The 21,157-nt window shown below is 39.8% G+C and overlaps 1 protein-coding gene across 1 annotated transcript; it reads right to left on the bottom strand.

Annotated features, from left to right (window-relative positions):
* Positions 1–81: 81 nt before the first annotated feature.
* LOC308584026 (heterogeneous nuclear ribonucleoprotein L-like) lies at positions 82–20,342 on the bottom strand. Its single transcript, XM_081188656.1, has 13 exons — positions 19,166–20,342; positions 17,590–17,708; positions 16,495–16,732; positions 11,383–11,467; positions 10,043–10,140; positions 9,888–9,957; positions 6,051–6,122; positions 4,503–4,720; positions 4,253–4,374; positions 3,150–3,351; positions 2,290–2,347; positions 2,098–2,196; positions 82–713 (listed from the first exon to the last, which is right to left on the bottom strand). Exons 1-13 carry the CDS (start codon positions 19,304–19,306, stop codon positions 658–660), a joined length of 1,578 nt encoding a protein of 525 aa, XP_081044782.1. The 5' UTR covers positions 19,307–20,342; the 3' UTR covers positions 82–657.
* Between the last annotated feature and the right edge of the window lie 815 nt (positions 20,343–21,157).

Raw genomic sequence — 21,157 nt, 5'->3', positions numbered from 1 at the left:
AGGGCTTAAAACCACCCTATGACAATAAGCAGTTTAATTTAGTACCAAAGACTAGAATCACAAAGCAAATGAGAAACTGTATTCATTCAGGTTGGTGTTTATTTTTTGTAAGGACATTCCAGGTTAGGATTAGCAATAAGGACATCATGCTAATGGGAGTAAAAAATTATTCTGAGAAGACACTATTTAAAATAAGTTGCAACCCTTCTGCAAAAAACAAACAAACACCATATTCTTGTCTCCTGTGAAGTTTCTCTTAACAATCAGTGACTGTTTCATTACAAAATGCCAATGTGAAATGGGCTTACAAATTTAGTACTGCTTTTAAAATTGCTGCAACACATACAGTTTTTAACCAGGAGGAGGAACCAAGAATTTTATATCTAATATTCCAATATAATAATCCAACTTGTCATTTAAACCAAAGTGGAAAATAGTGATTGTAAATGTACATTTTACTGCTGTATGGAAACTGTGTTTAAGGTCTGTATACAGGTTTTGAACATGTTACCTACAAGGCAGTTCAAACCCCTTTAGATAAAACAAAGTGAACTTAAGTTAGATCGGGACAAGAAAACCTACAGCCTGCAGGCAACATGATTTCATCAAGTTTGTAAATAAAGATGGAAGGAGCTCCTTAACATATTGTCCTCTGCTCTACAAATGAGAGGAAGTAGAGAAGCAAAGCTTCAATGTATAAGGATCAGAGCCATCTGTAAGATAAAAGGGAAACTGTTAAGAATAAATGCCATTTTGGATGGTGTGCCTTACGACAGCCTGTTAGTCTGAGAAAAGAGATTTCTTTTAACAAGTGTTTGACTACTGTGAAAAATTGCTTCTAAAATACTACTCTTATTTCTAGCACACTACTGCTTTGTATAATGCATCAGAACTCAATCCAACCTTCTTCCCCTATACAGAAAACACAATCTTTCTACGAAACCAGTTCAATGAAAATACAGTGGTACCTTGGGGTACATATGCTTCAGGTTACATACGCTTCAGGTTACAGACTCCGCTAACCCAGAAATAGTACCTTGGGTTAAGAACTTTGCTTCAAGATGAGAACAGAAATCGTACGGCGGCAGCAGTGGGAGGCCCCATTAGCTAAAGTGGTGCTTCAGGTTAAGAACAGTTTCAGGTTAAGAACAGACCTCCGGAATGAATTCAGTACGTAACCAGAAGTACCACTATATGGCAGTTTCTCTTGCTTTATAAGATGTGGTTCCCATGCCTTCCATCACAGTTGCACTTGCGAAGAATTATCACATCATGCCTGTACTAAACCAGGTTTTCCACTCCATACTATCACTTTAGTACAGAGAAAGTAACCAGTTACCATTTTACAGCTCAGCTTGTTTTTAGTGCCCTTATTCACATGTAACACCAAGCCAAACCATGACTTAGCACAACCAACAAATGTTCAGGCCCTTTTTCTCCACCCTCAGCATTTTGCTACACTTGGCGTGTCATCTAAACACACACGCTTGGGTTAGCTCTCCCACGCAAACCACAAGCTGTAAACCACAGGACAAACTTCTCAGCTCCGTTTCTCTGGGGAGAGCTAAACCACGAATCTAGGTTCAGACAACAAGCTAAGACAGGCCATGGCTTAGGTCAGTGCAGCAGTAAAGCCACCAGAGATGAGCAGCACGCCCACAATCCATGAGCCCGTGTTTGCTTGTTTGTGGCAACGCAGCTGGGCTCTGCATTAAGTGCAAACTGAGTCAGTGTGATGAGGATTTATAAGAGTGTTGTGTAAATGAAAACACACTGTTAAAACTGTTCAACCATATGAAAAAGTCCTTTGACTTCAAAGGAAGAAAACAAAAATGTTTTGCATTTTAAAGACCATAGGAAAATATTGACCAAGCCCAGCAAGTGTTATACTGTATCCTAGCACAACCTGGCTACTGTATTTGTGGTGTTTCTTGGTGGTTTTTATTGTGCACAGAAATGTTTTACTGTGCAGCATCTTGGTATTATATTAATGAGATGGCATATAAAATGTTTAAAATACATCCCTAAAACCCTTTATCCAAATGATATAGAGAGATAAAATATAAAGCTAAAGAATACTTTAATACATTGACTTACTAGGGTCTTTTATTTGGTAGTGATTAAGTACGGAAAGTGCTTCCATTGCATGAGTCTTGCATTCCCACGCCAGCAGACCAGAAAGCGTTTTGGCTGAAGCTGTCAAAACAAGAGTTTAAAATGGTTGCTTCACACCACCATCAGTAAGTTAGGTTTCTTTGAGAACTTAAATAGAATCAAATATTTACTTACGCTTTGGATCAAATACTTTGTGTTTGATAAAACGTAGAACTTTATGATCATCACACAGCTGGAACAATAAAGTGAAAATATGTTCATTTAAACAGCAACAATCTAATTCTAGAGGATGTGATTTTGAGTTACAGAAACTGGTAATTTATGTGATAAGGAGGACACTTGGCACAAAATGAGTCGAGATATCAGGAACCCCATTAATTTTAAGTGATTATAGGGTAAAAATTCACCAGAGAAGTGGCCCTTCATTGCCCAGAAATCCTACAGTCTCATGCTAAACTCTTGACAGAAACATCTTGCTGTCCAATTTTGAAAATTACAAGATATTCTACTTAAGATAATGAAACATGAGACAAGGGAACAATCATGAGTTTAAAGTCAGCTCTCAACTGTTCCTTTGCAAGTGGCATTCCCTGTCAGTACCAATAAACTGTTTGGCACTGACCCAAGAGAACCTCCTGCACTAGGGAGCTCTGCACTGAATAATCTTTGGTGCACCAAGTGGTCTGTTTTGAAGTTGACTGCATTGAAACAGCTTGCTAAAGCAAGATTGTTTTCTTCATCTTAGCAAGCAGTTTCAAAACAGATGGCTTCAATTCAAACCAGAATGTACAAATGGATGTAGCAAGTCTCTTTGAAGGTGCATGGGAACTTGAAACAAGATTGTTGTAACTGTCCCATCAGCTGATGTGGTTACACTGATCTCCTTTGAAAGCTGATAGGTATCATTTGATGTCATTATGTCGTATTATTGAGTGTAAGATCTGCAAGATGCAATTTCCCACCCCTACTCTAGGACATAAAAAAAGGAATCTGCTAAATTACATATAAAAGCTATGATTCCTGCAGCTACCTACCTTTACAAAGGTCTCTTCAGTTACACACAGCGGAACATTATGGTAATGCAACACACAAGATGGTGGCTGAATGATATTCTTGGAAGCTTGACCAGCATTAGTAAAGCGATTGTTCTTGCTCATTGTAAAATCTTTAGAGCTGCTTGTCCCATCTTTCAGCTCGAATAACTGACTAGGAATAATTGAATTCTGTTTGGATACACTATAAATAAAGAGTACATAATTAATAAAACTTTTTGCAGTAAAAAAGGTGTTATTTTTTACAGAATTCACAAAGCATAGTAACAAAATATGAACACAGAGGGATAATCTACATTTTACGTGTCAAGTAGTGAAGTCAGTCATGCATTTATCAAGTTATGGAAGGAGATCAATGAAATACAGTGGTGCCTCGCAAGACGAAAAGAATCCGTTCTGTGATTCTCTTCGTCTAGCGGTTTTTTCGTCTTGCGAAGCAAGCCCATTGACGCATTAGCAGATTAGCGCTTTTAGCAGCTTATCTGCTGATCGGATCAGCTGATAAGCGGCTTAGAAAAAGGGGGGGAGGGGAAAAAACCAGCAGGAACTCGCAAGACATTGTCGTCTTGCGAAGCAAGCCCATAGGAAATTCGTTTTGCGAAGCACCTCCAAAACGGAAAACTCTTTCATCTAGCGAGTTTTCCGTCTTGCGAGGCATTCGTCTTGCGGGACACCACTGTATAGAAATATTTACATTACTTTTGTAACAAAGTTTACTTTTTGCATATATGGACAGTATTCTTTAAATAAAACTTTATTCAGCAGCACTTTTAGTATCTTACACTGCTGAACCTCTTACACAATAATCAGATTGATAATTCAGGCACAGAGGGAGCAATAACCTTGTCCTTCTGCCAGCATGTGAGGACTTTCTTATTTTGGCAGACTTTGGGGGGGATTGACTGCTTTTAATGAAAGGGCTGGTGCTGTTTCCACTGTAATTATGTGTATGTTTTACTCAGATCTTCTATAGACAGTATTCTTTTAAAAAACTTTATTCAGCGGTATTTTAATATCTTACACTGCTGGACACATACATTATAGGTGTGCTTTAGTATTAGTACCAAGATGGAATGCACACATACCAAACATTAATTCTCTTCCCAAATAATGTGATATTGTTGAGATGCGTGACTGCTCTTTCAACAGCATATTCATCACCCATTTCCACTAAAGCTGTGCCTGGAATGCTCCTCATAAACTTCACCTGCAGGTTTAAAGAATGGTAAGTTAGGAAATTTTCGGTTTGGTTGGAATATGAATGACACTGTGTTCTCTTCACAGTAATCATGAATTATTCTTTAAATTTCATTGCCTAAACTTTTTTGATTTTACCTTCTCAATATTTCCATACAAGCAGAACAAATTGAAGATTCTTGAGCAGTTCATCTTTTGCTGGTGCAGTCCAGTAACCATGACAACAGAACCTGAGGTGTTCCCCCCATACATGTAAGATGAGGAGGCCTGGGGAAGTGGGTAAGCCACAAGTTCTGGAGTATCCCGAGATGCCATTTGGTATCGGCTTGGTAGTGGTAACAGAGGACCACGCGATCCTAAAGAAAAAGTATTCTTTAGTGAATTTGGTTGGAAAAGTTTAATTGGCCGGATATGAAGATTAAAGCTGCCAAGTTTTAAAAGCTGCCAGTTTTCCAATAATTACTAATACATCTTAGCAATTAAGGTTTTGCTAGAATGAGCTATGCAGCTTTAGTATCAACTCCCAAAACATGGTCTATCTAGACAAGAATGTTAACTCACATCAACCAAAATATAATTCATACAATTTCCCCTTCCCCATGTGCCTCCAAGGAACAAGCTAACTTGAAATGATGTAGGGGCTGGAGCCAAGTGAGTTCGACTCAGAGCACACCAAATGAAATTAATGAGTTTAAGATAGTCATGTGCATTAATTTCAATGGGTCTAATCTGAGTACGACTAACAGTGGATAAACACCTAAAACCACAAGCCAGACTTAAGAATAAAGGACTGTATTGATTTCAATGACCTTCAGCACATCTAACTGTTAGCTTGTGGTCTAAGTGTGCGATTCCAAGTTTCAATCTGTTTTTAGAGGCGCTTTTTGTGTGCAAAGACAGAAGTATTAAGCAACATTTCATCTTTACTGTGACAAAGTTAACTGCAACTTGGGAAAAAAATTGTTTGCTCACAGAATGACAACTTGATTTATAGTGAGCCATGTAAAGTCTCTGGTTATTACCAAAATGTATTGGCATTTAAAAATAAAAAAGGAGATCATGAAAAACTGGTCATAAATGGATGTGCCATTTGGCACCAGGGCATGAGAAAGCCTCCCTACCCAAGGGCCAAATTCCCTTGTGGACAACCTTCTTAGGGCCACATGCCAGTCGTGGGCAGGGTCAGACGCAGCAGTGGGTGGAGCAACAAATATAAAATTTACCTTTGCACAATAGGCTTGTTTCTACACAGCCTCCCACACCTCTGTCAGCCCTCCAGCCAAGCAAGAGGCGTCATCGGAGTTCAAAGACACATTCTAGGCAGACATAAACACTTAGGGCACAAAGCAGGGCCAATGAGGGGAGTGGCCTGGTAAGAGTTTTGGGGTCAAACAGAAAGGCCTGGAGAACAAAAGCGACCACAAGGCATGAGGTTCCCCACCCTGCGATAGGGCAAATGAGGGGGCACAATGAGACAGACAAATGTGGTGCCTGACTAATGTAGCAAGACTTTTTAAAAAGTGTTGGCCCAAGAGTGGTGGGGAAAGGATTTATACTACAGATTGCAGAATACATTAAGATGGCACCACAAACAAAAAAATAGGAGGAAAATCTAGACATATACAACTATATTCACCATATAACCTATTTTCAATATAACCCGTAACTGGAAGCCATATAACCTACCATAGCCATCATGCCTAAATGAGGAGTGGTGCTCTCCCAGAATAGCTTGCCTCTGACTGCCTTCCCCTCTATCTAAAGGAGAAAGAAAAGCATCATTAAACAATAGCAGCCCCCCTTAAAGATATTGGAGCTTATCAGTAAGCAACTGCCGGGGAGGGGTAATATTTTCTGGTTAAGAAGAACACTGCTGGATACTTCAATGTTACTCAAATATTTTTGTTTGGATGCTTTAAACAACCTATTATAAGTTGATTTGCTGCTACACAAAAACACAGCTGTAAGAAGCCAATATTAATGTTAGCTTGATAATATTTGTTTGAGAAGATTTGACACTTTAAGCCTGAGAAGCCTGGACCCTAATACTATAGACCAGAGGTTTTCAACTGTTTTGGGTCCACGGCTCTGTTGACCAACGACTTTCTTTCTGCAGCACCCTACAGGGCTGAGAAGCCCACTTATGTCACCCCTTGCCTGCAGAGCTGGTAGTCCCTCACCCCTCCCTTGTGGAGGGTTCCCTCAGCAAATCTTCCCTCATCTCTTCCTCCCTCTCCTTCGGAGTACTCTGGGCAGTCGCAGCTGCTGACCCGATATCTGCCCCAAAGAGAGGTGCCTTCTCACACTGCCCCACAGGGGCCTGGGAAGCACCACTTGGCCAGCCCTAGAAGCACTATTCACCTGGGGGGCTTGTAGCTAGAGCTGCGGCAACAAACAGCCATGCAAGCCTTTGGGCGGCAGAAATGTGAGATAGCATCAGGAGGGAAGGAAAGGGGGACAGAGGCTAGTGTTGCCCGCAGCACCCCTGACCATCATTCAAACCACTGCCATAGATTGTAAATTACCTATAACTCTCATAAAATCAAGTTGTAAATGCAGTACACTCAAAGGACAGTACCTGTATCACACTATTAGCTTCAACAGCAACACATTTTCAAAGTGGGTTTCTTTCAAGAAGTTTCAGCATAATGTAACAAAAAATTGTATTACATGGTTTCATAATCAGTAAACTGAAAAGCACCATATTTGTGTACATACATAATTACATCAACAACTGGAGAAGTGCTGAGAAGAATATACATTACTATTAATACAGTCTATGTTATACTTTCAATACTGAAAAATTAAAACTATTAAAAGCACTTTTAACAATGAAAATTTCTTTCAACAAGCCACATTTTATACTAGAATGTAAAGTTAACCAAGGGGTCAACAGTACTGGATGAAAGCAGTACACCAACCTAAAGTAATTATTTGCAATATGCAATTAAACATGTATTACAAAAAGAAACAGCAGTTAGCTTTAACATCCACTTCTTGCTTTCAGTAGACAATCAGAAGTTCCAATACCGCAACCGATTGTTAAGCAATGGGAAATGAGAAACATCCAGCTGAAGTAGCATGCAGTTCTTTCTCAGTTTGGATAATGCACAATATTTCAAGCTTTGTTTCCAGTGTTTGAGACGTTTAAAACAACCAAGGAATTAGATAGTCGTATAATAATTTGATTTTGATAGTGGGAGAGTAAAGAGAAATTGTGGCACCCAGAACACTAGCCCATTATTATGAAGCAATTTCCACAGATTTCAGCATGTTCTATCCAAAATGGAAGTGCTATTCATCTCACATACTAGCCATATCACTCAGCCCTGAAGTTACAGAGGACAGGATTTTTGTGCAACGGAAGTAGTAAACATGAGTCACCAGAATTACATGTTTGAGTAGGATGCAATGGCAGTCTTGAGCTTGGGAAATGAAAAATCAGGATTAAAACCGCCCAGTTCTGAAGATCAGTGGGTACCCTTGAAAACCAAGCTTTACCTTCTGACAATAGTTACAAAGCTAACAAACTACTTAGGGAAAAGGTTGGGATGCAAAATGTAATTTTATATACATACAGCCATCAGCTAAAATCTCCTGCTTTAAATCAACTGCACTTCGGTTAAACACCTGTTTTATTAAGAGAATTCTCCCTGAAAATCAGTTAAGTATTACATCTCTAGCTGATGAAGCTGCCCACCCCTTGTCAATCAGTATGCTGTACACAACATTAAAAATACTCAAGCATTTTCTGTGCTGATTTATTAAGACTGTTGCAGGTTACATATCTGAAGAAGTGTGCATGCACACGAAAGCTCATACCAAGAACTAACTTAGTTGGTCTTTAAGGTGCTACTGGAAGGATTTTTTTTATTTTGACTATGGCAGACCAACACGGCTACCTATCTGTAACTGGAAGGGAGAGAAAGAGAAAAGGAATGAGAGAAAGGATAAAAGAGGGAAGAAGAGGGAAGAGGGAAGAAGAACGAAGAAAACAACACTTCTGCTTCTTTCAAAAGTAGTTTGTGATATGACATTGAATTTGCTGATGAAATGGAAATAAAAAATTCCACCGGACATTGCCACACACTTGAGAGCACCTGTTTTGTTTGTTTTCCTTCAAGAAAATATTTCTCATTTCCCAATCTTTCATGTACTGAGGCAAGGCACAGTTTAAAATTACAGTCTGAACTACATGTTTGCCAGTTGCTTGAATATGCATCTATATATTTTGGAAAATTATCACTGAATGGCCCAAGGTAACTCAGTGACTTCCCAATATGGTAGTTTGAAGGAGGGGGAACATGAGCTTTAATATAACGTACTGCAGGTGGAGAATCTGCTAACCAATACTGCAGCCCCCTTATTAACCTTTTACAAACACTTAATTCCGCATGTCCAAGCCCTAACCTTTAAATAATACATTTTTACAAGCCAAAGCACTACCAGTGAAAAAAACCTTTCGGCAATAACTAAAAGGAAAGTTGAAACCTTCACTTTGGTTAAAATTTAGAAGATACTCTACCTTGGTAAGGTTAAGTTCCCACCTCCATGTTATAAATGCCTAGATTTTCAAAAGGTACATTACAGCAGATTATACACAAATCATTCAGTTACAAAGAACATTTACAGAAATCAAACAACATAGCAATTCCTTTTACATTTCCATGCAGGTTTTTTTTACTGATGAAAACACTATTCCAACTAGCTTCTGCAATTAAAAATGCTCAGACATTTTAGACCTTGAATCAAATATTGGTGCTTGCAGGGACTCGTTTGACAGGGTACAGATGAATTTCAATTAATCTTTAAAGTAAGTGCAGTCCTTTAGAAAGCATTTACACTGGTAAAAAAACCAGGATACAAACAAGAGTTTGGATCTTCCATTTTATGGTGTTTCATTCTACAATGGTAATTTTAAAGGGACATAAGACTGGAAACACATGCAAACTGGTTTAGAATGGGTACAGTCTACCATGGTATTTTCGTGCCATGCAAACCAGAAGTGCTGTAAGTGGTCCTCCTTGATATGCTTGTGGTGATGGTGCATGCAGTATGCAGTCAAGGTGAGTTGCAAGTCTGAGGTTTTTCAGAGGGCCTGTTGATGATGCCAATGTGGTGCATGATGAAGTGTAGTCAGCCTGCTGGAGTCCTCTATCCTTCTTAATGCCTTGTCCAACAAATGAGGAAAATCCTTCCCGTGGAGAAGCAGTGTGCAAGTTTGTAGTTTGTAAGGAAAGTCTGCATCAGTGTCCTCTCCTCCAAAGAGTGAGAGCTGCTTGGAGAAATGCAAGTCCTTGTACTGCAAACATGCTTGCATGTGTGGGCTCCTTGTTAAATAGCTCAATATAAACCAGCAAGGGGCAATAATGTTGATTTATTCTTTTTCAGGATTACAGGTAAGGATGCCTATTACAAGAGCTTCATCAGAAACACTTGGCTTGAAGTGACTAACACATTAGACAAGCTAACTGCATATATTTATATATAATGCACATTTAGTATAATTACCAAAATACTTACCTCTGCCCAAATATGGTTTTGTATAGTCCCAACTACAATTGTCATTTCGAATGACATTAAGTTGAGTTGACTGTTAAAATATAAACAAACAGCAAGTCTTAATCATTGCTTTCCTCCCAAAACAGTTTAGCCGCTGAAGAAAGTATGGTCATTACCTTTGCATATTCTATTTTTAGAGTACAACATCCTGCATATATATCTGCTCCGTTGAGTGCTGCTTTTGCCTTCTGAGCACAGAGAACCGATTTGAACTTGATTAATGTTAAGGATTATTGTTTAAAACAATGCCTCCACCCCCCCCCCAAAAAATAGCCACAAGTCATGCTAATTTAGACCACAACACAGTAGATATCCTAGAAATTACTCAAGGGCTCTTTATTTAACATGCGGTTACAAATGCAAAAACACCAATTTTATGTATGAATGAATGACTAATACCATAGTCAGCATGGCCAGTGATGAGGCATGACTGGCGCAATACTCAAACACTATCTAGAGAACCACAAGCTCCCCATCCCCAATTTAGGTAATAGTCTACACTGCTCTCAGGATGGGATATGAGGTAGAAAAGAATGGGATGGCTCCTAGTGATAAATGGCAAGAAACACAGGATAGCCATTCAAAATGCTTTCCACAGCTGGAAAGAACAGCTGACCACAGGTTTAACTGGGATGCTTCCTCTGGCCTGCAGGAGCTGCCATGTTGCTATATAAATAGCGGCTGTGAAAAAGGAAGTAGGCCGGAGGCTGGATGATGTGCAGATGAGTTCAATGATTCCTTAGCACAGAGTTGATTGTTTGCATTCTTCTCTCTTTCCTGCCAGGAATCCTGCCTGCAACCAGCAACTCCCCACACCTTGTAGCGTCCTTGTTTTTGGATCTGTTTGGTTGCTTAAAAAAAAAAAGAATGGCTCTGAACTGTTTAATAAATATATTAAATCTACTAATTATGTACCGTATTTTTCACTCTATAACACGCACCCGACCATAACACGCACGTAGTTTTTAGAGGAGGAAAATCCGTAGACATGCCACCCGTAGGCATTCCCTCCATAACACGCACAGACATTTCCCCTTACTTTTTAGGAGGAAAAAAGTGAGTGTTATGGTGCAAAAAATACGGTATTTAATTATATATACAGGGAACTTTCAATTTGTGCATGTTCAAGGCATGTGTGACTGACTGCACATGCAATGTTTGACACCGGAAGAGGAAAGAACGGTGGCAGGGTGAGGGTAAGGCAAGCTTACGAGGCAATGACCCTGAACATAACCCTCGCGCAAATGGGGGGCTGCCTGTGTTTAATTAAATATATTAATTGTGCATATTAAATAATATTTATTGCAAACACTAATATATGATATGTAAATTTAAATCACTGTGTGGTCCCCAGGTTCTGTGTCAAAGTACTCTTGTGGCCCACTTGCTCTGAGAGGTTAGACTGCCCTGCCCTAGAACATAATCTACACACACAAAGTGATACAAAAAGGATATTCAACCAGGGCTTGTATTGCGTTCTTCTTGAATATGACAATACGTTTTACTTTCCCCACAGGGTTGCAAACTGTATACAAAACATCCTACAGAAGAATGAGGGAAATAGTCAGAGATTTGAAGATTTACCTGACAAATACTATTCAAAATATCCTCCATTTAAAGAGGTAAAGTTTGGATTTAGTTTCTGAGAGAAAGTCTCTTGTGTACTAAGCATAGATCAAGAAATTTATCCCAGTGACAGATATTATATCCTTGCCTTCTCTATGTAGTTATGTAATGATGAGAGAAAAGGGGACAAACATTCTAAAGTTTATCCATGAAACAAGGCAATTCAAAGCAGTAAGCCTAAATTCAGTTTTATCTCTATGCATTTCAGATATCTAATAAGACTGCCAAAATTTTAGTGCTCTTAAACAAATTTTAACTTGTCTTATACCATTTATAAATTGGGAATACACACTGGACCTTAGAGCCACCTATACAGAATTAGCAAAATTGCTGAGACACAACGCAATCCCCTATAGGTGGGAGTTTCCACAGGGATTATCCTTCACCTACAAAGAAAGGAAGGTTAAAATAAGAACACCTGAAGATAACCAAAGGTTCCTTCACGACCACGGAGAAGATCTCCAAAAAGGAGCGGATTGGCTTCCAGTTTTACCAGCACCAGCACCGCCCGGAAGTGGGCCAACGCCTATACCTTCGGGATCTGAACAAAAGGAAGACACCCCATCTTAAGAACATCTTAAATAGAACAGGATGTCTCTGCAGCTACTTAGTTGGAACATAAATGGCGGGAATTCTCCGGAAAAAAGGAGAAGGATATTTCATATCCTAAAAAAAGAACAATTGGATGTAATATGTTTGCAAGAAACACATGTGACTAGGCTCCACAGGAAAGTATTAATCAATAAAAGACTTGGCCAAGAATTTATCTCATCAGACAAAGTTAAAAAAAGAGGTGTTGTAATTTATGCAAAGGAGAACCTGTCGCCAAAATTTTTATTTAAAGATGATCATGGAAGAATCCTCGCAATTGAAATCCAAACACAAGGGGAAAAGATTTTGATATTAGGAATCTACGCGCCAAATGATGGAAAATCAGAATTCTACAAGAAGCTGCATGAGACAATGATGGACTATTTGGACTATGCTAATATTATTGTGATGGGAGATATGAATGGGGTGGTGTCTACAAATATGGATAAATCCCAAAATCAAAACTTAACAACAGACGGCAGACTCCCTAAAACTTTCTTTGAAATGACAGACAATATGGACTTGATTGACATTTGGAGGACAAGGAACCCCTTGGGTAAAGAAGGAACTTTCTTTTCTGAGGCCCATTTGTCATGGACACGAATCGACCAAATTTGGATATCTAGAGGGCTGGCTCCGAAAACGAGAAAAGTGGAAATCTGCCCAAAAACCTGCTCCGACCACAATGCCATAAAAATGGAACTGAGACTTTTCCCAACTGGATCCTTCAGATGGAGAATGAATGACACCTTGTTAAGAGATCAAGAGATTGTGAAGAAGGCCCAAAAAACACTAAAGGACTACTTTGAAATAAATTTGAACACTACGGTGGAGAAAAGAACAATCTGGGACGCAAGTAAAGCTGTAATGAGAGGGTTTCTGATTCAACAGAATTCGATAAAAAGAAAATATTGGAATGGAAAAAAAGAAAAAATTTTAGAGAAAATAAGTGAAGGAGAGAAAAAATTGAGAACCAAACCGAAATCTAAAGAGGTGCTAAGAGAGATCAAATTCCATCAAGCACAATATTCGAAACTGATCAATCAAGAGATTGAGTGGAAAATCAAACAAATGAAGCAGAGATCGTTTGAATCAGCAAATAAATGTGGAAAGTTGCTGGCTTGGCAGCTGAAAAAAAGACAAAAGTTAAATACGGTTATAAATCTGGAGATTCAAGGAAAAATAGTTCAGAAACCAGAAGAAATAAGAAAGTGCTTCCACAGATATTTCAAAGAGCTCTACGCACAGGGGCCTCAGAAAGAATCGGAAATGGACCAATTTTTGGAAACAAATGGACTACCTAAAATAAGTCAAGATAAAAGATCAATTCTTAACAGCAAAATAACTCAACAGGAAATTGAAGGTGCCATCCAAAACATGCAGCTGGGCAAATCTCCAGGCCCGGATGGACTCACCTCCAAATATTACAAAACTTTGAAGGATTTCTTGATACAACCGTTGTTGGAGGTTTGTAACCAGATCATGGAGGGGAGGAAGGCACCGGAAACGTGGAAAGAAGCATTTATCACATTGATTCCCAAGTCAGAAAGGGAAAAGACTCAGCTTAAGAACTACCGTCCCATCTCACTCCTGAATGTGGATTACAAAATTTTTGCAGACATTTTAGCAAGTAGACTTAAAAATGTATTAAATGAAGTAATTCACAAGGACCAAGCAGGCTTTCTCCCTGGTAGACACATGTCGGACAATACCAGGAACATTATTGATATTTTGGAGCTGCTGCGAATTAAAAATACAAGGGCTGCTTTAATCTTTATTGATGCGGAGAAAGCATTTGACAACATTTCTTGGATGTTTATGAAGAAGAACTTGAAAGGGATGGGAGTGGGACGGGGGTTTGAAAATGGATTAGAAGCAATCTATTCAGAACAAAAAGCTAAACTGATAGTGAACAATGTGGTATCGGAGGAACTTCGAATTGAAAAAGGGACACGACAGGGGTGCCCTTTATCCCCTCTGCTATTTATTTCTGTTCTGGAGGTTTTGCTGAATATGATTAGGGAGGACCAGCTGGTGCAAGGCATAGAGGTCGGAGCGAAACAATACAAACTGAAAGCCTTTGCAGATGACCTAGTCTTGACAGTACAGGAGCCAGTATCTAGTACAAAAAGAGTTTTGGAACTTATTTTGGAGTTTGGTCGGGTGGCGGGATTTAAGCTAAACAAACAAAAAACTAAGGTTTTGGTCAAAAATCTGACACCTACAGAGACAGAGGAGTATCAGAAAGAGACAGAGCTAAGTGTGGTTAAAAAAGTGAAATACCTGGGGGTATACTTGTCCACCAAAAATTTAAACCTTTTTAAAGATAACTATGAAAAATGTTGGTTGGAAATTAAAAAAGACTTGGATATTTGGTCAAGATTGAAACTTACCTTGTCAGGCCGAATCGCAGCTATAAAGATGTGTGTTTTGCCTAAAATGCTATTTTTATTTCAGACCCTTCAGGTCGTGGACAGAATGGAATGTTTTGGAAAATGGCAGAAGGATATTTCTAAGTTTGTCTGGCAGGGCAAAAAGCCCCGAATAAAATTTAAAATACTAACCGACTCAAAAGAAAGAGGGGGGTTTGCCCTGCCGGACCTAAGGTTGTACTATGAAGCTGCAGCCTTCTGCTGGTTGAAGGATTGGTTTTTGTTGGAAAACACCGATGTCCTAGATCTGGAAGGGTTTGATAATGTGTATGGTTGGCATGCATACTTGTGGTATGACAAGGCGAAGGTTCATAAATTGTTTAAAAATCATATTGTCAGAAAATCAATTTTTGCCGTCTGGATGAAGTACAAGGATTTATTAGAAAGCAAGACCCCGAGGTGGCTATCACCTGTGGAAGCCAAGATTTCTAAAAAAAAGCCCAATATGGAGGCCTACTGGCCAAAGTATTGGGAACTGATTGAAAGAGTTGGAGATAACTGGAAGCTCCAAAGCCAGGACAAATTAAAAGGTAAGGTGCGAGATTGGTTACATTATGCTCAAATTCAAGAGGTATTTAAAATGGACAGAAAAGTGGGTTTCCAGTTGGAGAAATCGAAACTGGAGACGGAGCTGCTAGAACCAAAGACTAAGGTACTTTCGAGGATGTATGACTTGCTGCTTAAATGGAACACACAGGATGAGACAGTTAAATCTGCTATGATAAAATGGGCACAGGATGTGGGACACAACATTATGTCTGAAGACTGGGAAAGGTTATGGAACACCGGTATGAAATTCACGGCATGTAGTGCCTTGAAAGAGAACATTATGAAAATGGTATACCGGTGGTACATGACTCCAGTCAAGTTGGCTAAAATATATCATCTTTCTGATAATAAGTGTTGGAAATGCAAGGAGGCAGAAGGGACATTCTTTCACCTCTGGTGGACCTGCCCGAAAGTAAAGGCCTTCTGGGAAATCATACATAATGAGCTGAAAAAGGTATTTAGATATACCTTCTCTAAGAAACCAGAGGCCTTTCTCTTGGGCATGGTGGACCGGAAGGTGCCAAAGAAGGACAGAACCTTGTTTATGTATGCAACCACAGCAGCTAGGATTCTCATCGCAAAGTTCTGGAAGACACCAGATTTACCCACACTGGAGGACTGGCAGACGCAGTTGATGGACTACATGGAGTTGGCAGAAATGACTGGCAGAATCCGAGATCTGAGCGAGGAGACTATGGAGGAGGACTGGAAAAAATTTAAGGATTATTTGCAAAAACATTATAAGTTGTTTGAATGTTAAGATAGCGCACGATTAAGAAATGTTATGTTTCCGCAATTTATTTTAAGAAATGATAAAGTAAGTATTGATAGAAAAAACGAGAAATATTTGAAACAAATTATTATGTTTATTAAGAATGTCAAAACTAAATTACAATTTTTTGAAATTGGTAACATAATACATTTAAAGGTATAATAAGATGGGAAATAAGATAACAAATTGCTGAACTGGCTAGAACAATGAATGCAATGCTGAGAGGATGCGAGGAGGTCCAAAAGTGAATTGCTGAAAGATGTTAAGGAAAGTTTCACAACATTTTTTCTTGTTTTTATTTTTTCTTATATATATATATAAAAAATGTTTCTTGTATGTTGCCATGTAAACAAATTTGTAAATCTATGAAAAGAAACGCAATAAAAAATCTTTATAAAAAAAAAAAATATAAATTGGGAATACACAGAATGAAAACAATAATTTCAAAAACCTCAAAGTATGCAAGAAAAATGAAAGAAGACGACTCACTCAAATGCACTTGCTAAAACCCAAGGTCTTAAAACACAAGGATTTTACCTTATGCAGCTAATATGATGCACTAAGGTTAGGTAAAGTTATGCTTAAGAGTAAGACGTACCACTGTAATTGGATATAGAGGGTTCTGAATTGATAAGAGAAGAACTTTGTTCCCACCAGAGACACTGTTTGTGTTTTCCGGACGAGTAATTCTTTTGCTTGTAGAGTAATTGAAAAATGCTTGTTGCCCAGCTATATATAACGGTTCACTTAATGCAAATGTCACACATTTTTTGGCACTTTCAATATCCTCAAATTCTACCAAAGCCTGGCGTTTAAATGATATCATCATCACATAACTGCAGGAAAAACAATAAAACCATTAATGAGCTCTAATTATTTAAGGCCATCAATTGTAAATCATAAGTGAAATTTGATCTTAAAAGACTTTACAATAAAAATTCTTATTGTAAACTCAAAAAAAATCTACTACCTTTCTTAAAGTCAATGGAACATTTGTTGAAATCTACAGCAAATGTGTCTATGTAACCAAGGGCTTAGTTTGGAGCAAAGATTTGCATTTTTTTCAGGCACAAGAGTGACATCAGTCATACCTCATCTTTCAACTGTAAAGCAAAATGCAAAGTTCTGAGGATAAAATTATGAATATCTAATGTAGAGAAACAGAACCAGGGTGCTTTCTTACCCAGACAAGCAGAACGATCTGCCTCAAAATTAACTTTTGAAGGATTTGGTACTTCCAATGCTTCAATCAGGGACAGATATACTATGAAATTAATGAAGCTTAAGTTTCAGTGTCCCTATTCTTGAAGGAGCCTCAAAAGTGACCTTAGTCCACATAATTTTTTAAAAATGGGTCTAGTAGACCTAATTTGAGTTGCACAACTTAAATTGATTAATTTTTGTTGAATATTATTTCAACAATCCCAAGGTTTGAGAGTCGGTAGCACAGATGATGGAGTGCTGTGATGTTCTGTCGCAGAACAACACATTTGAATAAAATAACAGTTGTTGCCCAGATTCCATTGCTGATTGCGAAGGGGCCCCCATAACCATCAAGTTCAGGACTCCCAAAATGTAGGTCCACCACTGGCTTCAGTTTAGGAGTACCAGTACAAGCCTTGAAGAGGTCTTTTAAAAATACATTACAAAGCTTGCTGTGAGTCACTCAAGATCTAATATATAGTAAACATACCATATGGTTCCAAATTTTTCAAGCGCCTCCACAACATCTGCCTCCACAACTGATTCACAGAGCCCTCGGACATGGACCACAGGAGAAACAGGAACTTTGTGAAAACTTCCACCAGCATTCTAGGAAATAAAAGTGACAGACTTTATTTTTCAGATCTAAATCTATCAAAAACAATATTATAGATGATTAACTGACAAAGTAATTTGAAGGCCCCTTTTGAAAGGGGAATGAAAGATGAAGTTATATATACAACACAATTCAAAGTTGTTAGAACAAACTGCCTTCAGAAAAGTGAAGAATGGGGAAACACACCTCCCTCTTCCCATTGTTTTATTAGAGGAAACCAAGAGAAATTTTGCCTCCTGCACAATAAATCCTTTGATGTATAAAAGTGGACCTATGTATTCTCAGTCGGCTGGTGGCAAAGCCAGGTGCATCTGACAAAGTGGTCTCACCGGCTAATTTAAATCTTCATCCACAAGTGCAGAGGACTTGGGCTGGATGATCCTCATGGTCCCTTCCAACTCTACAATTCCATGATTTTCTTTGTTGTCATTTAGTCGTGTCCGACTCTTCATGACCCCATGGATCAGAGCACGCCAGGCACTCCTGTCTTCCACTGCCTCCCGCAGCTTGGTCGAACTCATGTTGGCAGCCTCAAGAACACTGTCCAACCATCTCGTCCTCTGTCGTCCCCTTCTCCTTGTGCCCTCAATCTTTCCCAACATCAGGGTCTTTTCCAGGGAGTCTTCTCTTCTCGTGAGGTGGCCAAAGTATTGGAGCCTCAGCTTCACGATCTGTCCTTCCAGTGAGCACTCAGGGCCAATTTCCTTAAGAATGGATAGGTTTTATCTTCTTGTAGTCCATGGGACTCTCAAGAGTCTCCTCCAGCACCATAATTCAAAAGCATCAATTTTTCGGCGATCAGCCTTCTTCATGGTCCAGCTCTCACTTCCATACATCATTACTGGGAAAACCATAGCTTTAACTATACGGACCTTTGTTGGCAAGGTGATGTCTCTGCTTTTTAAGATGCTGTCTAAGTTTGCCATTGCTTTTCTTCCAAGAAGCAGGCGTCTTTTAATTTCGTGACTGCTGTGATCACGGAGCCCAAGAAAGTAAAATCTCTCACTGATTTTCTTTACATACATGTAAATAAAAAACCTGTCACACCTTAAGATGCTGTTTCCTGTTACAGACTAATCTTTCTGAAACATGCTCAGCCCTCTTCCCACATGCACGCTTATTATATTTGTTATTACTGTATTATTGTGAGTATTCATTAATTTTCTACACGGCCTGTCACCCGAGGATCACAGGGCGGTTTACAATATAAAAACAGGTAGATGCGTGACATCCCTAACGAACAAAACTTTGTGGAAATACTAGGATTCAACTTGTGTATTGAGAAGGATGGGGAGAAACAGAAGCGTTAAGGCCCCGTTGCTACTACACACGCCGACCTGGCAGTTGGCGCACCTGGCAACGGGGTGCTGCTGCGCGTCTTCTCTACCCGCCGTTCACTCCCGGCGAACACTGCGAAGAGCGAGGATTATAAGAGGCAGGCCCTCCTTACCCCTCCAGAGCAGTCCCCGGTGCGAGGGGCGGCCTCCTCGCGGCTCTCGCCCTCCGCGGCGGCGGCGCTGGGCTTCAGCCGCTTGGTCTGGCTCTCGTAGGCGCCGTCCTCCTCCTTCTGCCCAAAAGACGTCGCAGACATGACCAGCGAAGTGCGGGTGAGGAGGATACTGGACACTCGGGGCTCCGCAACCGGCGCGCGAACCGGGAGTCAGGCGAAGAGACCGACGAGGATGCTCTGGACCAGTTCACCTCACAGAAGACAGCCGCGAAGGACCGGGAAGTACAGCGCAGGCCCTTGTCCTGCGATTGGAGCGACCTTTGTGTGGAAAGCTCCGTGATTGGCTAACGGAGAAGCTTCTCAAAGTTCAGGGACACGCGGCTGGGCAAATGGGACGCCCGTCACCGCTAGATAAACCCTCCGCTCCTCCCCGCCTTCTATTGCTCTCTCGTCCCCGCTTCCCCTACCAGAGCCTGCCGCTGGAGCCGTTTGTTGTTTATTATTCGACGGAAGAGGAAAGACGCGCGCGCGCGACCTCGCCGTTGCCAAGGCCAATGGTCGCCAGCGCGCGCTGAGGGGAGGGGAGGTTTTGTGTATCTGTGCAGGGTGGCAAAGGGCGGTTCTCGGCAAAGCGGCCTGGTAGAAGACAACGATAAAAGCGAATCCCTCTGATTGATTTAAATAGATCACTTTGGCTTTTTAATTTGTTTAAATAAATGTAATTTATTTTTGGAAGAGGATTGAGAAAGGTCCGTTGCAATGTCACCCCCGGGATGGACCTTTAGCCAGTGGACATACAGTAACCCAAGCCTAGTTCTGCTCAAATAATTTATTCTGTTCTATCGAAGTAAATGGGGAAAAACCCACCCTCAGCGATGGCCAGTGTATTCTCCCACAAAAGGAAAAGTCTACTGTTTGGTGTGCAAACTTTTCTCTAGCCAAACGACCTCAATTACAACTTCAGCTGCTACTGGATTCAGCGTTTGGCATCGTGCTTACCTTGTTCAAATGCACAGAAACTCGTAAAAACTATAGCAGCTCTACGCTAACATATTTAACAAGAAAGCATGGTCAAACACATCCAAACACGAAGAGCAAATTAAAGCAGAGCAGGATTAGAGAACTTTTGCAGTGATTTCCCTTCTGGCAGAAAGTTGATTGGCATTTAGGGGAGATGATTAAACATTTGGTTCACCAAACAATGGTAGCTTTCTTGTATCGCTTGAATTAATTGCCAAATTTGATCCTTTCCTGTGTGCTCACATAAATCAGTATGAAGGTTAAGGTCAGCCATTGTACTTATCCAAAACCATATGCGAATACGTTATCCAGTTGATGGCTAATACAGTTAAAGATACTGAGCGACACCAAACAAACAGGTTAGTTTATCATGCGGCGCATGTCTGGATGCAGAGAATACTTTTGCCACAATAAAAGCTGTATTGTGTTTTTTTTTCTCAGCTGCTACAAAAAGATGAGCAGTGCTAAAAAAAACCCCTTACTTCTTGAGTCAAAAGTTCCTAAGCATTTATCAGGCACAAGATGGGAGGCTCTTGCCAAAACTACTGCAGCTTCTAGCAAAAGTTATGCTTACAGTTGTTGAAGCCCTTAGTCATATTTCCTGTGATGAAACTGAAAATGGAGATAATGGACAACAGACTGAAAATCTTCTGCAGAAAATGCAGATGAATTTACTCTGTTACTCTGAATTTACAAACAGGTATACATGTATCCCTTGGTCCACTGAAAATAAAGTGGCTAGGTTGCATTCATGTGGGGAGATCGAGATTGCTCACTGAAACATCAGTACACACATGGCAGTGTTTTTTCTGTTTTTAGAGGCAGGGCAAAAGAGCTTCCATACCATCCATGGCTGGATGTATAACAGACATTTTTTTACTTAACATATTTTCTGCTGTGAGAGGAAATTGGATTAAATGCTTTAAAAAGACGCTGGCCTTTTTGTTGAGGACTATGTCTTGTGGATAGTGT

The sequence above is a fragment of the Podarcis bocagei genome (assembly GCF_964188305.1).
Source record: "Podarcis bocagei genome assembly, chromosome: 3".
Taxonomy (NCBI): Eukaryota; Metazoa; Chordata; class Lepidosauria; order Squamata; family Lacertidae; genus Podarcis; species Podarcis bocagei.
The sequence above is the reverse complement of the archived record's forward strand: the minus strand, read 5'-3'. Positions and strand labels throughout refer to the sequence as shown.

Coding starts and splice junctions, on each gene's coding strand:
- LOC308584026 (XM_081188656.1), bottom strand. CDS start 19,306: ATGTCTGCGACGTCTTTTGGGCAGAAGGAGGAGGACGGCGCCTACGAG. Junction 16,733..17,589: donor GAAAAATTTGGAACCATATG/GTATGTTTACTA, acceptor TTTTTCCTGCAG/TTATGTGATGATGATATCAT. Junction 2,348..3,149: donor CTGAAGAGACCTTTGTAAAG/GTAGGTAGCTGC, acceptor TTATTGTTCCAG/CTGTGTGATGATCATAAAGT.